This window comes from Cibotium barometz, chromosome 33, assembly GCF_041138505.1.
Source record: "Cibotium barometz isolate CiBa-2024 chromosome 33, ASM4113850v1, whole genome shotgun sequence".
NCBI lineage: Eukaryota > Viridiplantae > Streptophyta > Polypodiopsida > Cyatheales > Cibotiaceae > Cibotium > Cibotium barometz.
In genome coordinates, this window is record NC_141078.1 from 30,784,469 (window position 1) to 30,800,287 (window position 15,819).

The following is a 15,819-nucleotide window of genomic DNA, read 5'->3' on the forward strand; positions in this document are numbered from 1 at the left end:
CTATATGCTGATAGAGGGCCAACTCTACAAGAGAGGAAAGGATGGCAACTTGCGCATGTGTGTATGTGAAGTTGACTACTTGAAAATCTTGACTCATGCACATGCAGGTGTTGGGGGTGGACACTTTTCGGGCAATACCACAGCTAAGTTGATTAGGTGGTCTGGGCTTTGGTGGCCAACCATACAAATGGATGCCGAAGAATATGTAAAACATTGTGACGATTGTCAAAGGACCAAACCTCCCATCACAAAGGACAATATGCCATTGCGGCCGCACACGTGCATTTGCCAAATGGGGTATTGATTTTGTCGATCCCATTAAACCTCCAACTCGTCACACGCATACCGAATATATTATAGTTGCAACTGACTATTTGACCAAATGGGTAGAGACAAAGGCTACAGTCAAAAATGATGCCAGAACGACAGCCAAGTTCTTGTATGAGTACGTGTTTACACGCTATGGCTTACCTATTGAAATCGTTAGTGATCAAGGTGTGCACTTTGTGAATGAGGTCATAGAGTTTTTACTTCAAGAATTTATGGTAATTCACAAGCGTTCTGCACCCTATCATCCCCAAACCAATGGTCAAGCTGAAAGTACAACAAGATTCTCTACACAACACTCACAAAGATTGTTGAGGGACATAGGACTGATTGGGAGCAAAAGTTGCACTCAGTTCTTTGGGCATATCGAACAGCCTATAAAACATCTATGGACACAACCCCATTTGAGCTTGCTTTTGGGCTAGATGCAATTCTTCCCATTGAATTTCTTGTACCTACTCTACGAGTTGCTAAACAATTGGAGTGGACTGGTCCATGAGCTTTCTCAACGCATTGATGAATTGGAAAAGCTTGATGAGACCCGCTTATTGGCGGTAATGGGGATGTATGCCGAGAAGAGGAGACAAAAGCAATGGTATGATCGAAATGTAACAACTAGCCGATTCAAAAAGGGGGACCTTGTGCTCTTGTACACACTTAAGAAGCATAAGTGAAAGCTCAAGAAACGTGGCCTAGGACCGTTTGTGATTAATGAGCTTACTCCAAGTGGTGCAGTGCGTTTAGAGACACTAGAAGGTGAGCAAATGCCTAACTTCATTAATGGAAGTCGTCTCAAGAAACACAATGAACCATTAACTGAAGCCATGCTTCAACAAATGCATGCTGCCCACACACGGAAAGAAGCACATGACCTACTTAAACGTTAGGCTCAAGAAGAAGCTAAAGCTAGAGTTACAAAAGCCAAGGAGCGTCGCAAGGCCTTTGTGTTGATCTTACAGTTGGCTACTGATGAACAATATGTCGATCCTTTCAATATTCATGTATGTCTTCATCTTCATGAGACTACCTACTTTGTCTCTGCCTGAATTGACTCTGGTGCAGATTATAATGTTCTCTCATTTGACACGTGTAGCCTTGGGACAACCAACACTTGTGCACATTCCTATTGACTTACGAAGCTTCTCAGGTGAAGATAACCCTATAGAGGGAAAATGTGTCATTATGATGTCCATTCAGGGTCACCAGATGTCAGTTCCCTTTTTTGTGGCTAGTAAGTCCAAGGCAGTGGTAGAGATTGTTCTTGGTCGATCACGGTTAAGTGCTACCAATTGTTCATTAGATTGAAAGAATAGACAATACAAATTGCAAATTGATTCTGATTGCATCTTGGGATCTGCTGCTCCACGAGTTTTATCATGTCAAAAGGGTGGTAGTTCTACCTTACACAACCCACTTTCAATATCTGCTCTTCAAGCTCCAAGACAAATGATGTGGATAATCGATGAGTCCTCAAGTGAAAGCCATGGCTGGCATGTTCCAACTACTCTAGTCACTGCTCAAAGAAGGCCAAGCAAGAAGAAATCGTCAATTTGGCTACCCAAAGATGCGTACAAACTTGTACCATCTAGCCTAGTTTTGCTAAACCTCCTAAAAAGAATATCTTTTCCAAGCCTAAGTCTCAGATTGTTACTCATTGGGTCCCAAAGCATGTTCTTAAAGCACAAGGCTATTATGAGGGTGCAACAGCACTTTGGCTTCCCAAATGTCATGGTTTGCTAGAGCCAGAAGTCTGTATCAATAAGATTCCCAAAGCCACTCTTGGTTTTTCATATCAGTGGGTGCAAAGGAAATCAACACGCTCTCTTCAAGATAGGATAGGTGGTAGTGATAGAACCTACAAATCTCCTTGTGTTGACCTTCCCCAAACATGTATTGAATCACTAGTTGTCAAAACTTCTCATTGTTACACACTTCCACCATCAACTTGTGTACCTAAGACAAATCCAACTTTACATGAGTCTCCTTTGAGCATAGATTCTAGCACTTCCTTCCCTAAATCCTCTTATCTTGCTCAAATTCCTCGACAATTACTATCCTTCCCACCTCTTAAGAAGGACATACCCAAAACCAAAGGTAAGGCATTAACACTACAATTGAAGCTCTTTGGTAGATCAATGTTTGAATAGTCTCACTTTTACTAATGTGGTTCCTTCTACCATTACAGGATTGTGTTCTTTTTGAGATGATCTTATCTACTTGTTTTTTATAGGGATTGTAATGCTGGATATGAGTATAAATTTTGAAGTTTCTAAATTTCATTGTTCTACGCCCAGATACCTCCTGATGGATACTTGGCGAGATACATGTCCACCATGCAGCATTGACCCTGATAGTACTCAACCTTAATATCGCAGGGGTTATAGTGCTCCTCCTTTTCAAACTCATTCTAGGTACTTTTATGCTCCCTTGGGTGAAATTTGCTGTGGGCATCACTTTGTCACTTTATTCTATCAACAGCATCATCCATTTTCACATTGTCAAGAGTGTGCACGACTCGTATTAGGGGAAGCTTCACACATTTGTTGGCTATGCCGCTCTTACTTTGTGTGTGAACAAGCTTTGGTGCTTGAGTTATTTTTGTAAAGTGAAAAAGCAAAGCCCTATTTTGTATGCATAACTATCCTCGGGCTATATATTGAATTCAATTCTCAAAATACTCATGTAGTGAAAGTAGAGCTACACACATGAGGGGGGAGATTGCACCCAATAGTGTGTCGATGGGGTGATGTTCTCTATTTTTTATGTTTTATGTTATGCTTTAATCCTATCAATTTGATTCAAGTCTATGCTTTGCTACTTTGATGTGTATGTGAGTTTGATTAATTCTTCAAGAAGTACATGAGGTCCCATGACATTATTCTATGTTAAGGAAGGTGATGTTCAACTACATGCTTTTAGTGATTTTGATTAGACTAAAGGTTATGACACATGAGTGTCCACTAGTGGCTTTTGCTTTCACCTTGGTGATTTATATATATCATGGCTTAGCAAAGAAGTAGTCGATATTGGCCACTTCGAGTTGTGAAGCGACTGTGGAGTGTGTATGGCTCATACACCTTTTCAAATCTTGGTGTTAACAGTAGTGCCCCCACCTCCATCTTCATACACCTTTTAGCAAATATTGGTGTTGACAGTAGTGCCCCCACCTCCATCTTCACCGTGATAGCCAAAGTGCATTAGCCATTGGAAAAGGAGCCTAATTTTTTATGCTCACACAAAGCACATTGAGGTGTATTATGTCAGGGAGAGGCTCATTTTTGCAAGAAAGATTAGCTTGGCTTATGCTCTACATACAACAATGTGGTAGATACGTTCACAATGGCTCTCTCATGAGAGAAATTTGAAGCTTTTAATAAAGCTTTGGGCTTATTTAGGGATTGATTAGCCCATCACATCCATTTACGTGTTCACATCACTACAGGGGAGATTTTTAGCCATTTATATGGTAATGATGTGTAGACATGGGCTTATTTGGGGATTAATCAGTCCATCGGATCCATGTACGTGTTCACATCATCCCTACTACAGGGGGGATTTGTAACCATTTATATGGTAATGATGTGTGGACATAGGCCAATAATGTATTGGGGCACTTTTTTCTCTTTAGCAGGTTTTTTCCCTCGAGCATATATATGCACTCTTATGAGTGTGGGTAAGTGACCTTATCATGTCACTTCACTTATACTTCACTCATTCTCATCAATCTACTTTGAGTGTTGTGCTTCCACCTATCTCTCCTTGCTTGCTACATATATGTGTGTGTTGCTACTTTGATCTCCACTCCAACAATTATGAGATTGGAAGTACAATTTCACATGTGGCACTTGTGAACTTAAACCACACCAACCACTAGCGAGCTCACTCTTACTCTCATTTTATCATCATGCAAGAAGCAGTCTTATTCCACTTAAAGAGATTTAATCTACTCTCATAAAGCTTAATCTTTTATGCAGAAGCAATCTCACAAAATTACATTTATGAAGGTTTCTACTACTCCCACAAGCTTAATCTTAATCACAATCTTGAGCTTAGTCTTAGTCTTAGTCTTAGTCACATATAACTCATAAAATGTAGAATCCAAAGACTAGAAAGTTGATCAACCATGGTAATATTCTATGAATCATATCACTCATCAATCTAGATCTTTTCTTAGTAATAAAATATAAACAAGAAAATACCAAATATCACATATAAAAGAAATCTTATTTCTTATCTTTCAATTTATAGTATCTTCCTTTCTTTTATTCTTCATTCCTTGGGATGTGTCTTACATATTGTATTGTGTATAGCACCACCTTTTTTTACATCTTGGCTTTCACATGCAAAATCGAAACAAAATGTAACCGCTTAAGTTTCTCTAGACATTTGCTCTATGCGCTCACGATGACAATTTTGTCAAAATTGGCATTGAGTTTCCAAAAATAATGTTTAATGAAAAAGTACACTATGTTTTTCATAGTGTAACTTGTATGCCATTTATAAGTTTACTTGGGTATTTCTATGCCCATAAATCATTTTTAGCACACAATATATAGTATATGGAATTCTTGCTAATTTCTTCTTTTTAAAAAACTTAAACAAATTTTAGATTCAATATCTCTTCATCCAAAGTTTCTTGAAATTACATCTTTAGTTTAAATATCTTAATCTCTAATGAATAAATTATAGAATTCACTAACAACAAAATGAAAATGAGACGTCACATTGGAGGACCTTTTTTTTGGCTTATGGGAAGGGTCAAATTGATTTATGCATCCCTCAATTTTGAGTCCTTGATCATCTTCTATAGGGAAGCTATATTGCCTCTAACACTTGTTCATAGGATGAATGTAAGAGTATAAATTTAGGCGTGGGGACAATAGCCACAGCTCTACCCGTGCGATGGCGAGCTCGAATTGTTTGAACTCTCTCTCTCTCTCTCTCTCTCTCTCTCTCTCTCTCTCTCTCTCTCTCTTGCAAGAAAGATGGTCTTACACTCTCAATTTTGAGTCCTTGATCATCTTCTATAAGGAAGTTGTATTGCTTCTAACACTTGTTCATAGGATGAATGTAAGGGTGTATAAATTTAGGCGTGGGGACAATAGCCACAGCTCTACCTGTTCAAGATGAATGTAAGGGTGTATAAATTTAGGCACGGGGACAATAGCCACAACTCTACCTATTCGACATGAGTTTGAATAATTCGAATGGAGCTCATCCCTCCCCTTACTCCACCAAGGGGTGGGTAAATAAAAGGGGGGTGAGTAAAAAATCATTGCAAATATGCACCCCAAATATTTTTGTAGGGTGCATTAATTAATAAGGCGAAGGATTTATTAAAATTGCGAAGCTTAATCAATAAGGGGAAGCGAAAGGGGCCGCAAGACACGTGTTGGAAGCTATTTGCATGCAAACGTGGCGTGTAAGCCCTTCGTTTTACACGTCTTCTCTTGTCTTTTTAATTCTGGTCGTGGTTGTCTGTCTTTCCCGTCTTTTGGAACCTGTGCTCGCGTTTGTGGTTGTTCGATATGCTTCGTGGCCATCTTCTGACGATGGTTCTAGCATAGTTGTGTGTTCGTGGCTGTTCGATATGCTTCCTGGCTGTCTTCCGAGGATGGTTCTAGCACAGTCGTGGAACCATGGTCGTGGTCATCTGTCTTTCTGATCTTCTGGAACCGGTGCTCGCGTTTGTGGCTATTCGATATGCTTCGTGGCCGTCTTCCGACGATGGTTCTAGCACAGTCGTGTGTTCGTGGCTGTTCAATATGCTTCCCGGCCGTCTTTCGAGACGATGGTTCTAGCACAGTCGTGTGTTCGTGGGGGCTGTTCGGAATGCTTTTTTGGTTGTAATATCTGCCTGCTATCTGGGTTTCTTGAGGCGTATAGAAAATACTGGACTTTTCTATTTCAGAGCAAGTTATGGTCTCATGCCCTATTTAATCACAGTCTGTCTTTTGTTGTTGTTCATTGTGCATGTTAGTTTAACAGTGTGTCTCTTGGTCTTCGTCATCATGCCTCCTAGAAAAAAAGCCATGCATGATATTAGCAATATCATGAAATTAGACCGTCGTCTGTTGTCTTTTGTTTGTATTGAATCTCTCCCATCATTTTAGTTTTTTAACCTTACATTCTACGATTTTTAAGCCTTACAAATATAATGTCAAAACGAATATACACCACCAAAAAAAATTAATTAATACATTCGTGTAAATATATATACACCACCAAAAAAAAAATTAATTAAAGCATTCCACAAAATGATGGGAGAGGACAATTTTGTCCTCATCACCCTTCATTGTTGGTCTTTGTAACATACTAGAGGTATCCACCACCACCCATATACACTCTCTCTCTCTCTCTCCCTCTCCCCCTATACACGCACACGCGCGAGGGCCTTTGATATTCCAGTCCAGCCTGTGTCTCTCAGCCCTTCGCCCTGAAGGGGTTTGGTGACTCCTGGAACCCTAGAAGAACAATGTCGCCCGCGAAATCTGATCCCGGTGCCAAAGATGGGGTTGTGGGCAAGGCCGCGGGCCTTCTGGTGTTGGGCGTCGTCGTTTGGAGCGCCTCCAAGTCCCTGGGGCCCCTCATCCTGAAGTCCAACCGCAAGTCCGAGGAGCGCTACGAGATCGTCAAAGGGGACACGCTCTTCTCTATCTCACAAAGAAATCAGGTACTCTCTAATCTCCTGATGTGAAACTTCGGTTTTCTTCTGTTTGTGACTGTTTATGCCATTTTTTCCCAGATTTTGATCATGGGTCTTCTTTTGCAAACCTCATTTTTAATGGGTTTGTGTGATTTCCTCCCACATTTTGATCATGGGTCTTCTTCTGCATGTGATTCCCCCCACATTTTTAACATGGGTTTTCTTTTGCAAACTAAACCTCATTGTTTATGGGTTTGTGTGATTTACCCCACATTTTGGTTTTGCAAACCTCTCTTGTTATCTGTTTGTGTGTGATTACCCCCCACATTTTGATCAGGGGTTTTCTTTTACATAGCCCTATCATAGCTCTATGTGCTGCATCCCCACATTTTTGAGCATATGCTTTCTTTTACATAGCCCTATCTATGTGTTATGCATCCCTACATTTTTGAACATATGTTTTCTTTTACATTGCTCTATCTACGTGTTATGCATCCCCACATTTTTGAACATATGTTTTCTTTCTCAGTATATTGATGAGTTTGTGTGATCATAGAATCAAAACCTCCCATTTGATGTGGGTTTTCTTTAGTGGAGTTCATCACACCGGGCCCTGTAGAATGAGCTTCCAAAGGGATGTGCATTGACTGAAGTGAGAGCTTAAGCTGAGAGATGGATTAAGCTTAATCAATGTCTTCATCTCCTTATTTGGACATGCATTTTCATATACACGAACTCCTTGTTAGTGGGTTTGTGTATCCAAAATTTGTCATTTGGTGTATTATTTGGAGTTGATTGCAATACAATCAGATAAGGGCAATTCATGCAATTCCATCCTGATTTTTAACATTGAGTTTTATATGATGGTTACTTTTTTCCGGGTGTAGTGTCACTGTGAAATATATGCAGAAATCCTTACTTTGAATATGGACATTTCCTCACACAGTCTATTGTAATTGGTTTTCTTGGTCTTGTCTCAGTGTGAAGCTGTATTTCAAACTTGTTATTTGGTGTATGATTCTAAAAAAAGCTGAGTTAATTGAATGTGTGTATGTGCTAGTGGGGGGGATGGGTGGGGATGTTCATGAGAACGGGTTTCTGTGCATTAAGCTTTTTGTGAATTTACCTTGTATGGGTTTTGTTGACCAAGGTTTTTGAAACCAATTGGATTTCTTTCATAGGGTGCTTCATGATATTAATATGGTTTTGTTTCTCTTGTTTTACTCTGCTAATTATAGGTTTCAGTGAAGGCTCTGAAAGCTGCTAATGGGTATTATGGAGATGACATTTATGCCGGTGATACAATTATCATACCCAAATGAAGTTGGAGGAGATCAAGCTTTATGTGTCTCCTGTAATTTATTGCATCAATGTACCTTTGCCTGTGTTCGTTAATTTGCTTTGAGCACTGGGGTCTTGTTGTTGGATTGCTTACCTTGTACATTTGGTAAATGCACCGGAGGGATTGCATGTTGTGGCAGAGAACTCAAAATTTAGTATTGGGTTTTTTTCCATAAATTTTTGCACTAGAAATATGCGGGACTCCTTTCTCAAGTACCTTGGAGCTCTTCTTCTGAAAAGTTTGGGTGTGGTTGAACTAACACGGTAGATTTTTGCAATTGTAACAAGGCTGCCATGAGCAATACAAACACCCATGTATGAGCTTGCCAAGCACCTAAGTGAGACGGTGAAAAGAAACATGTTTGTGTAAAATTTAATGAAATAGTTTTGCCTACTGGTAACCTTCCCAACCAAACCTAATTGCTAGAGGCAGTATGTGGGGGATGACATAGCTTCATTGCCTACTGGGAACCTTCCCAACCAAACCTAACCACCAGAGAGGCAGTACGTGGGAGACGATGTAGCTTCATTGAGACCATCTTACCCTTGTATTTTGTGCGACGTGCAGACTCTCCTTGTATATGATAGATGCACCATTGTGATAGGCCTACAGGATACAGCATTTGGGGAGAGAGAGAGAGTTAGTCCCTGTTTGCAACTTGTCTGTGGGTCTTTAGACTTTTTCCCAGCAACACACTTTGAAATAAGTACTCTGCTCTAATTTAAGTCATTGGTTTGTACCTCATTTTATGCAATCAGAACCAGTAGCATTCAAGTCTTTCTGTAATGTCCTTCTGTATTACACACTTTGCACTGGATGCCATACCTTGAATGTGCTTTCTGGAGAGTGCATGAATAAAAATGTAAGGTCTCATGATGTATAATTGGTGTCATGTGACGTGAACAGAACTATAAATAAGATTGTATGAGGAATGTTTTGTGTTTTAGAAGCTTTTGTTTTGAAGAGGCATGTTATGAAAGGTTGCTTTATATTGTGCTTGTTTTCAATGTTGTACCCTCGGCAGCTGTACTTGGCAAAGGGCCTTATATGTTTGTAAAATCTTTGGTCATTCAAAGTGGTGAAGTTTAATGTCTGGATGCTTCCCTATCCACTAGTCCTGATTGGAGAATTGTTGGTTTATGCGGAAAGCCTTATCAAGGAATGGTCACGTTCTCTTTTGGAGAGTAGCTTTTGACCAATCCGAAGGTTAATAAGAAAAATAGCTTCGCATATTGGGCTCCAATGGATGAGCTTGTGAGTAGTCCTGCTCTATTCAATGCTTTTTTCATCGAGTGATGTTATGATGATGCTGATTTCATAGGTGGTTTGAAGATTCGTCAGCAGACCAAGTTTGGAGGATACCTTTATCAATGCTAGTAATGTGTTCCCTAGAAGATCATGAGAGACCAAGATAAGTGATAGGTGGTAGTGAAGATCATGTTGGAAGGGAACCAATTTTTGTCACCCTTTAACCTGTGCTCCTTTGTCATCACTTGTCTTGTAGGTGATATTTAGTCTTTTATTTAGTGTAGGTGTAATTGTGGGTAGTTCATTAGCATGTGATTGCATAAATTGAAAGGAGATGATTATTGTTAACTATACTTGGCAATCTCAAGGAAAAAAGAGTTAGAACTATTCAAACTCGTGTTGGACGGGTAGAGCTCGCATAGAAGATGGCAACCATAGAGAAGGAAGAGATACAACTTGGCTTTGTAGATCTGCATCCTTTGCTTGCATGGCTTCTTTATCTCTTTTAGCTTGTGTGTTGGTAAAATTGGTGACCCATTGGATGTGCTCTTCCTATAGTTGTTCCTGGCCATATAAATCATGCAAGTGTAGAAGGGCTTTCCTCAGATGGCACCTCTCTTTGACCTAGTGTTTTAGGTAGATTTGAATTCTCTCAACTGAGTCACATAAAGAAAGAAGTGGGTAGATGGCATAAGAGTTATAATTCTCTCATTTGAAAGTTGCATAAAGAAAGAAATAGGTAGAGGGGATGAGAGTTGGATTTATCATGCTACCCACAAGAATTTCGTTCCATGAGACTTGATTCAAACACCTCGCTCTTGGTGTTGATACAATAGTTGGTTTTTTCATATAGCTTACCCAAACACCTGCATCAGATAGAGGTAAACAATCTATTTTTCTTCTTAGCCAATGTTTTCCCAAACACTTGTTTGTTAAGTCTTGCTTTCCTTGCAGTCTTTTGCATGAAGTCTTTGAGATTGCGTGCAAGCAGTTGGTAATGGAGATGTAGAAGATATAGAGGGTGTTTTGCAAATTGTCATGCTCAAGGCTTGGGAAAAAAAACGGCATTCTAGTGTATTTGTACGAGCTAAAATTAAGAAAAATTGGCTCAAATTTTAAGTAGCTTTTATTTAAAGGAATGGGTTTCCATATATTTTAGTTATAAAACCCAGCATATTGTAGAGATTTTGAAACAAAACCATATATTTTAGATTTTGAAACAAAACCCGGATAGATTTAAGATTTGTCTTTATTTTGATTGGTTAAAAAATGTTTTGTTTAAAAACATTGGTCATGCTTTTATTGAAATAGAACCGTGCTCATTTTAGAGAGGTTTTTTTGCTTGTTTTTTCAATCAATTACATGATGACAAGTGGCTCAATGCTATTATTTGATGGTTCTGTTGGCTTTCTGAATCAAAAATCACATGAACCGGCAATATTGACTTATTTGGGATTGGACAAGTGACTCAATGGAATTTTTTATTTTTTCAATCAAATCACATGATGACAAGTGGCTCAATGTAATGCCTTGCAATTTTCGGGATCCAAATTGCAAATAATAAAAGAGAATCCAAATGGGTTTCATACCCCTAGTTGAGATTAGGATTTGGAGAGGTCATCAAAGAGAGATTAGTTTCATATCAAGGGCATAAAAGTATAATGTGTCTTTTAAAAAGCATGAACATGTTAAACATGACACCGGAGTATGCTTGCAAGATAAGAATGCTTGGAAAAGGGGGGTTGGCATATGCTGTTTCATGCCTTAATTGCAAACTATCAAGTCCTGCCGGGATATTTTTGCATGCTTTTTGGATGATGTGTGGATACCTTTTCTTGCATCTGACTACAATGGGCATTGATGATTGAAAGAGAATCCAACAAAAACTTTGTTTTTGTTTATTACTATCATTATTATTATTTCTGGGGGGTAGTGGCTTAAAGATGAATTGCATATTTATTAGGTGATTTGTCGTCAAAGTAGGCACTTCTCATATTCATAAAGATGATAGAAATTCAAAATACCACTTTTAAATCTTTCAAAGATAGATTGCAAAGTTTTAATATGCTAACAAAATAACTTTCTATAATGGTGGTCTACAATCATGTCACACTTTCAAACATCAAGGATTCTAGCCAATTTGACAAAGAATTGAATGAGACACTACCAATATCTTCTATCCCATTCTTGAGGAGGGGGAGGGGGGGGGGGTGCACCTTGTAATTTTGAAATAAAAACCTATCCCAAATCTATGCAAGGATGTCACACAGCACTACAAAAAGGCACACACATCACTTACTCTTGTGCATTGAAATCCACTTCGCATGCTTGAGTGGTACCACAAATAAGATTGAAACCTTCTGGTGTTTGCTTTATTTCAAAAAGCTACACGAAAAAACTAGTTTGAATGCATTCCACAAACAATTCTTCACTAGAAACTGTGCAAAGTCCAAAGCATATGGGAAAATCCTAGGTATGAATCAGACTCTTCAATGCTATCCGGACAAAAATTGATGTGTACATCCATGTGAGAGCTTGCATAGATCCCTACTCGCCCCTGCAAATGGATGCTCGTATACAACCATCCAGGCAAGTAACTTTCAGCTATTTAACATTGAAATCAAATTTCTCTTCTAGATGACTAAGTGATGGTGGATACGTTGTTAAGGAGTTGCAGGTTTGCAACTGTGCAGATAACCTGGAGCCAACTTTCTGCTGCCTTGCAGACTCTCTGGCATTCTCAAATGTCAAGGACACACAGACACACACGGACAGGATGGAAGGATACATCAGCATGTTGTGGAAAACCAACAATTATAGAGCACACACCAATATGTTATGCAATGCACTGTGAAAAGGACACTCTTGAGCTTATACGAGGCAAATTACCCATATCCATGGAGCACTACTCTCATCATCAGATTCAATTTCCCTCAGCACCATCTCTATCTTGTCATAATAGCAAAAACTTGCTCAATCTTGTCCTAGCACATAGTTTAAACATGAACATCCATTACTTGAAATACAACTTGCAGGTGCATGGTACAATGGTGTTGCTCTTTCTTGACCTAAGAACTTCATGACTAAACATTCAGACCATTGAGAACACGAGCAAGCATTCACACCACTATTAGTGTTATTTTTAAAACTTTGCATTACAAAAGATCGAAACTGTACAAAGAAGGGAGGATTGCAAGAAGCATTTCCTCTACATATGCAAGTAATTTTTAAATGCAACTGAATCCATATGCAGATAAAAGCCTACAAAGTTTTGGGCAGGCAAGATTGCCCACCCTATCACTAGCCATGGCTGCAAGAATGTTCTTGAATAAGTATATGAAATGTCTTGGATTGCACTAACTTTTCCAGTTGATTATAACCATGGAAATCTTGTCCCAATCCGATTCTCGTCATAGCCATGTGAATTCATAGCTCTGTTCAAGGAACTGAAATGGGGAACATAGCCATTGTATCCAGTGCCAGAACTACCACTTGTTCGATCCCGGTGGATGCCACTACCCCACTCATGGCCAGTAGGAACATGAGAAGGGTAAATTCCAACCCTTCTTGCATTGTGGCCACCGCCTGCTGGGCCAAATCTTGCATCTTGAAATCGGCTGTTCCGAGACTGCTCCAAGTTGCTCATAGAACCTTGTGTTCTGAATTCTGGGAGCAAGTGCATCTGTGAGGGGTTAAGAGCAATCCCTGTGTCACTTGCTCCCCTGTTTGTTGAATACCTACCAGCAGCAGCCCCATGCAGAAAAGTCGAACCATCTCCATCCATCCACTGTCTATAGACTGGCCCCTCACGCATGCGAGAAGTATCTGGTAACATGCTTCCATGATGTGGCCACTCATGTGCCCTAGAGGAAGTTGTTAATGAGTATAAATCCTTGAGGAACCTTTTAACCAATAGAAAAACGTCCAATTGATGATTATAGTCACCACAAAGTTTACCCTCTCACCTGGGCACCATGGGTTGTGAGCTTTGCACATACATTCCTGAGGCATATGGTGGATCCAAATCCGGTGCAAGTGGTCTTGCAACCTCATTTGAAGGAGCACTCCATGGTCCCACTTCACGAGATGCAGCTGCCCACCCTGGATCAGAACCAGGATTTACTGGAGTGACTGTCTCACCAGATAAAAGCCATGGCATCCTTTGATGCTGTCTTTCATGTGTTGTCAAGTGTGGATCTAGATTGAACAATTATGCACATCATGAATATTACTAAAAATAAAACTAAAGCTGTAAATCTGTGTGATTTGCATGGGGGTGATAAATAGCACAATACTCACAGCTGTTTATTGAATAATCAGCCCCCCTGAAAAAGACCAATGTAAACACAAAGATAAGATCTTAGGCGCTAATGCTGTGATTAGAAAAATCATTAACATTCAAATAAAAGGCACCTTATGAAACAAACAAGTGCTACAATCTTAGAAATGTCTAATGATGACTCACCCATGTGAAACTGGGATCTGTTGGTATGAGCCTTGAGAAAGCCGCCTGGATGTTTGACTAAACTGCTAAACAGAGCAGAAAAATTAGTGCTCTCTATACCAACTGTAACTTTCAGTATGGCTAACTTAATTTAAACTAAGATAGTGCTATAAAATGCATCGTGGAAGCTAGGGGTTACTACACACTCTATGTATATCATTTCGGTAGTAAAGTTGAGGCATGCACAGATAATCATGTTACATCATGACAGCAAAGCCACACATCTTGATTTCATGGTTCCAGAAAGGGACATGATTCTCTAAGGAATTGAAGTGGTTGAATAGATTTGCGGTTGGACACGATTCTCTAGATGTCCCATGGAGGTACCCTTAGGGCCACTTTACATGTGTCAGCCTCCACTGGTTCATGTCTACTCACAGTGTTGCAATTATTAGTATTAATTTAGGTTAACACCTTAGGAAGCCAAGGGCCATGCACAGAGGCCCTTTTAAGGTCCCTTTTCACTTGTACCCCAGCCAAGCTCAAGTCTTCTGTAAAGATAAGGTTGTACCGAGGAAATTGGTGTGTGGAGTTAAAGTGCACTTGGACAAGGGATTATATATGATTGTGTGGTAAATGTTAGGACAAGGCATGTTCTTTCCTTGGGCTAGGCAGAGATGTAGAAAGTTTGGATCGTGGTGAATTAGAGACACTTGTGGATTTATTGCCAGCATTTGAGAAGGGGGAGGAGGAGCTCCCACCTCAAGAAGAGGATCCAGAATGTAGCTTGGGGGACCTCTTTGGGGAGGAGAAGCCAGCACAGCAGTTGGGTGTTTTCTCAGAAGAAGAGATGGGCTATTGACCCTGGGAAAGAGGCCTTCCTACCAGCCATTGCGAGAAGCACAAAGGATCATGGCACTGGCCTAGACGAGGCACAGGCAGTAGGCGCAACACATCTACAGTCGTGAGTGCAACCCAGCCCACGGGAGAGGTGCGAAAAGCCACAGGAACAGCGCTCTGTCCCTCATCACCCTGCTGCCATCCTCATTGCCAGCATAACCAATGTTAGGCTAGTTTCACCGTCCTCCTCTGGTTCATGTCTAATCACAGTGTTGTGATTATTAGTACTAACTAAGACTAACACCTTAGGAAGCCAAGGGCCATGCACATAGGCTCTTTTTAAGGTTGTACCCCAAGCTTCGCAAAGATAAGGTTGTACAAAGAAAATGGGTGTGGGTAGTTAAATTGCACTTGGACAGGGGATTATACATGACGATGCTCATGGTGGATGTAGCATTACTTTGAGTCTTCAATTGGATGCGTATGTAGAAATGGATATCTATGTGCATTGCGCCTGGGAAATGTTAGGACAAGGAACTAGAGGTTTTTCAGAATTCCATTGTCTTGTGGTTGTCAATGCTATGTGCTCTCGCTACGGGGCATGACAAGAGTGGATGCCAGGAGTCAATACGATAATGATGGTGTTTGTGGTTATAAGGAGGAGCGAGAATGTATATGGGTATAATTGTACATGATACCGTAGGCCCTCAAGGCCGCAATGTTTAGGGTATTGCACCCAATGCAAAATTTCTTGCACAATACCATTGGTTACAGGTTCCTGCAAGCCTCCTTACACACTAAGCAAGATGATGGAGGAGAAAACGGATAAGCAGACTAGAGAAGCTGTTACAGAGTGGTTTCATTCACCAGAGTCATTCTTCCTTTGTTGCACCAATCATGCACATGTAGCCTCTTTTTAAAAACAAAACACTTGAAATGTTCCTTTTGTGGCTATTAGTCTTCAAAAATTCT

At 40.1% G+C, this 15,819-nt stretch overlaps 2 protein-coding genes across 8 annotated transcripts in view; one reads left to right on the forward strand and one right to left on the reverse strand.

The window, feature by feature from the left end:
- The first annotated feature begins 6,673 nt into the window (after positions 1 to 6,673).
- Positions 6,674 to 8,527, forward strand: LOC147619476 (uncharacterized). The gene is made up of 2 exons (XM_086773148.1): positions 6,674 to 7,000; positions 8,212 to 8,527. Exons 1-2 carry the CDS (start codon positions 6,803 to 6,805, stop codon positions 8,293 to 8,295), a joined length of 282 nt encoding a protein of 93 aa, XP_086629274.1. The 5' UTR covers positions 6,674 to 6,802; the 3' UTR covers positions 8,296 to 8,527.
- Positions 8,528 to 12,693: 4,166 nt separating this feature from the next.
- LOC147619477 (uncharacterized) overlaps positions 12,694 to 15,819 on the reverse strand; it is a 69,442-nt gene continuing 66,316 nt past the window's right edge. For 4 of the 7 annotated variants that reach the window (XM_086773149.1, XM_086773155.1, XM_086773151.1 and 1 more), the window contains 4 exons: positions 14,029 to 14,093; positions 13,863 to 13,888; positions 13,529 to 13,760; positions 12,694 to 13,426 (listed from right to left, as the gene is read on the reverse strand). In XM_086773149.1, coding sequence (XP_086629275.1) covers positions 12,937 to 13,426; positions 13,529 to 13,760; positions 13,863 to 13,888; positions 14,029 to 14,093 — 813 coding nt within the window. In that variant the 3' untranslated portion in view covers positions 12,694 to 12,936. The remainder of the gene's footprint in view (positions 13,427 to 13,528; positions 13,761 to 13,862; positions 13,889 to 14,028; positions 14,094 to 15,819) is intronic. The other 3 variants (XM_086773154.1, XM_086773152.1, XM_086773153.1) reach the window with 3 other exon arrangements.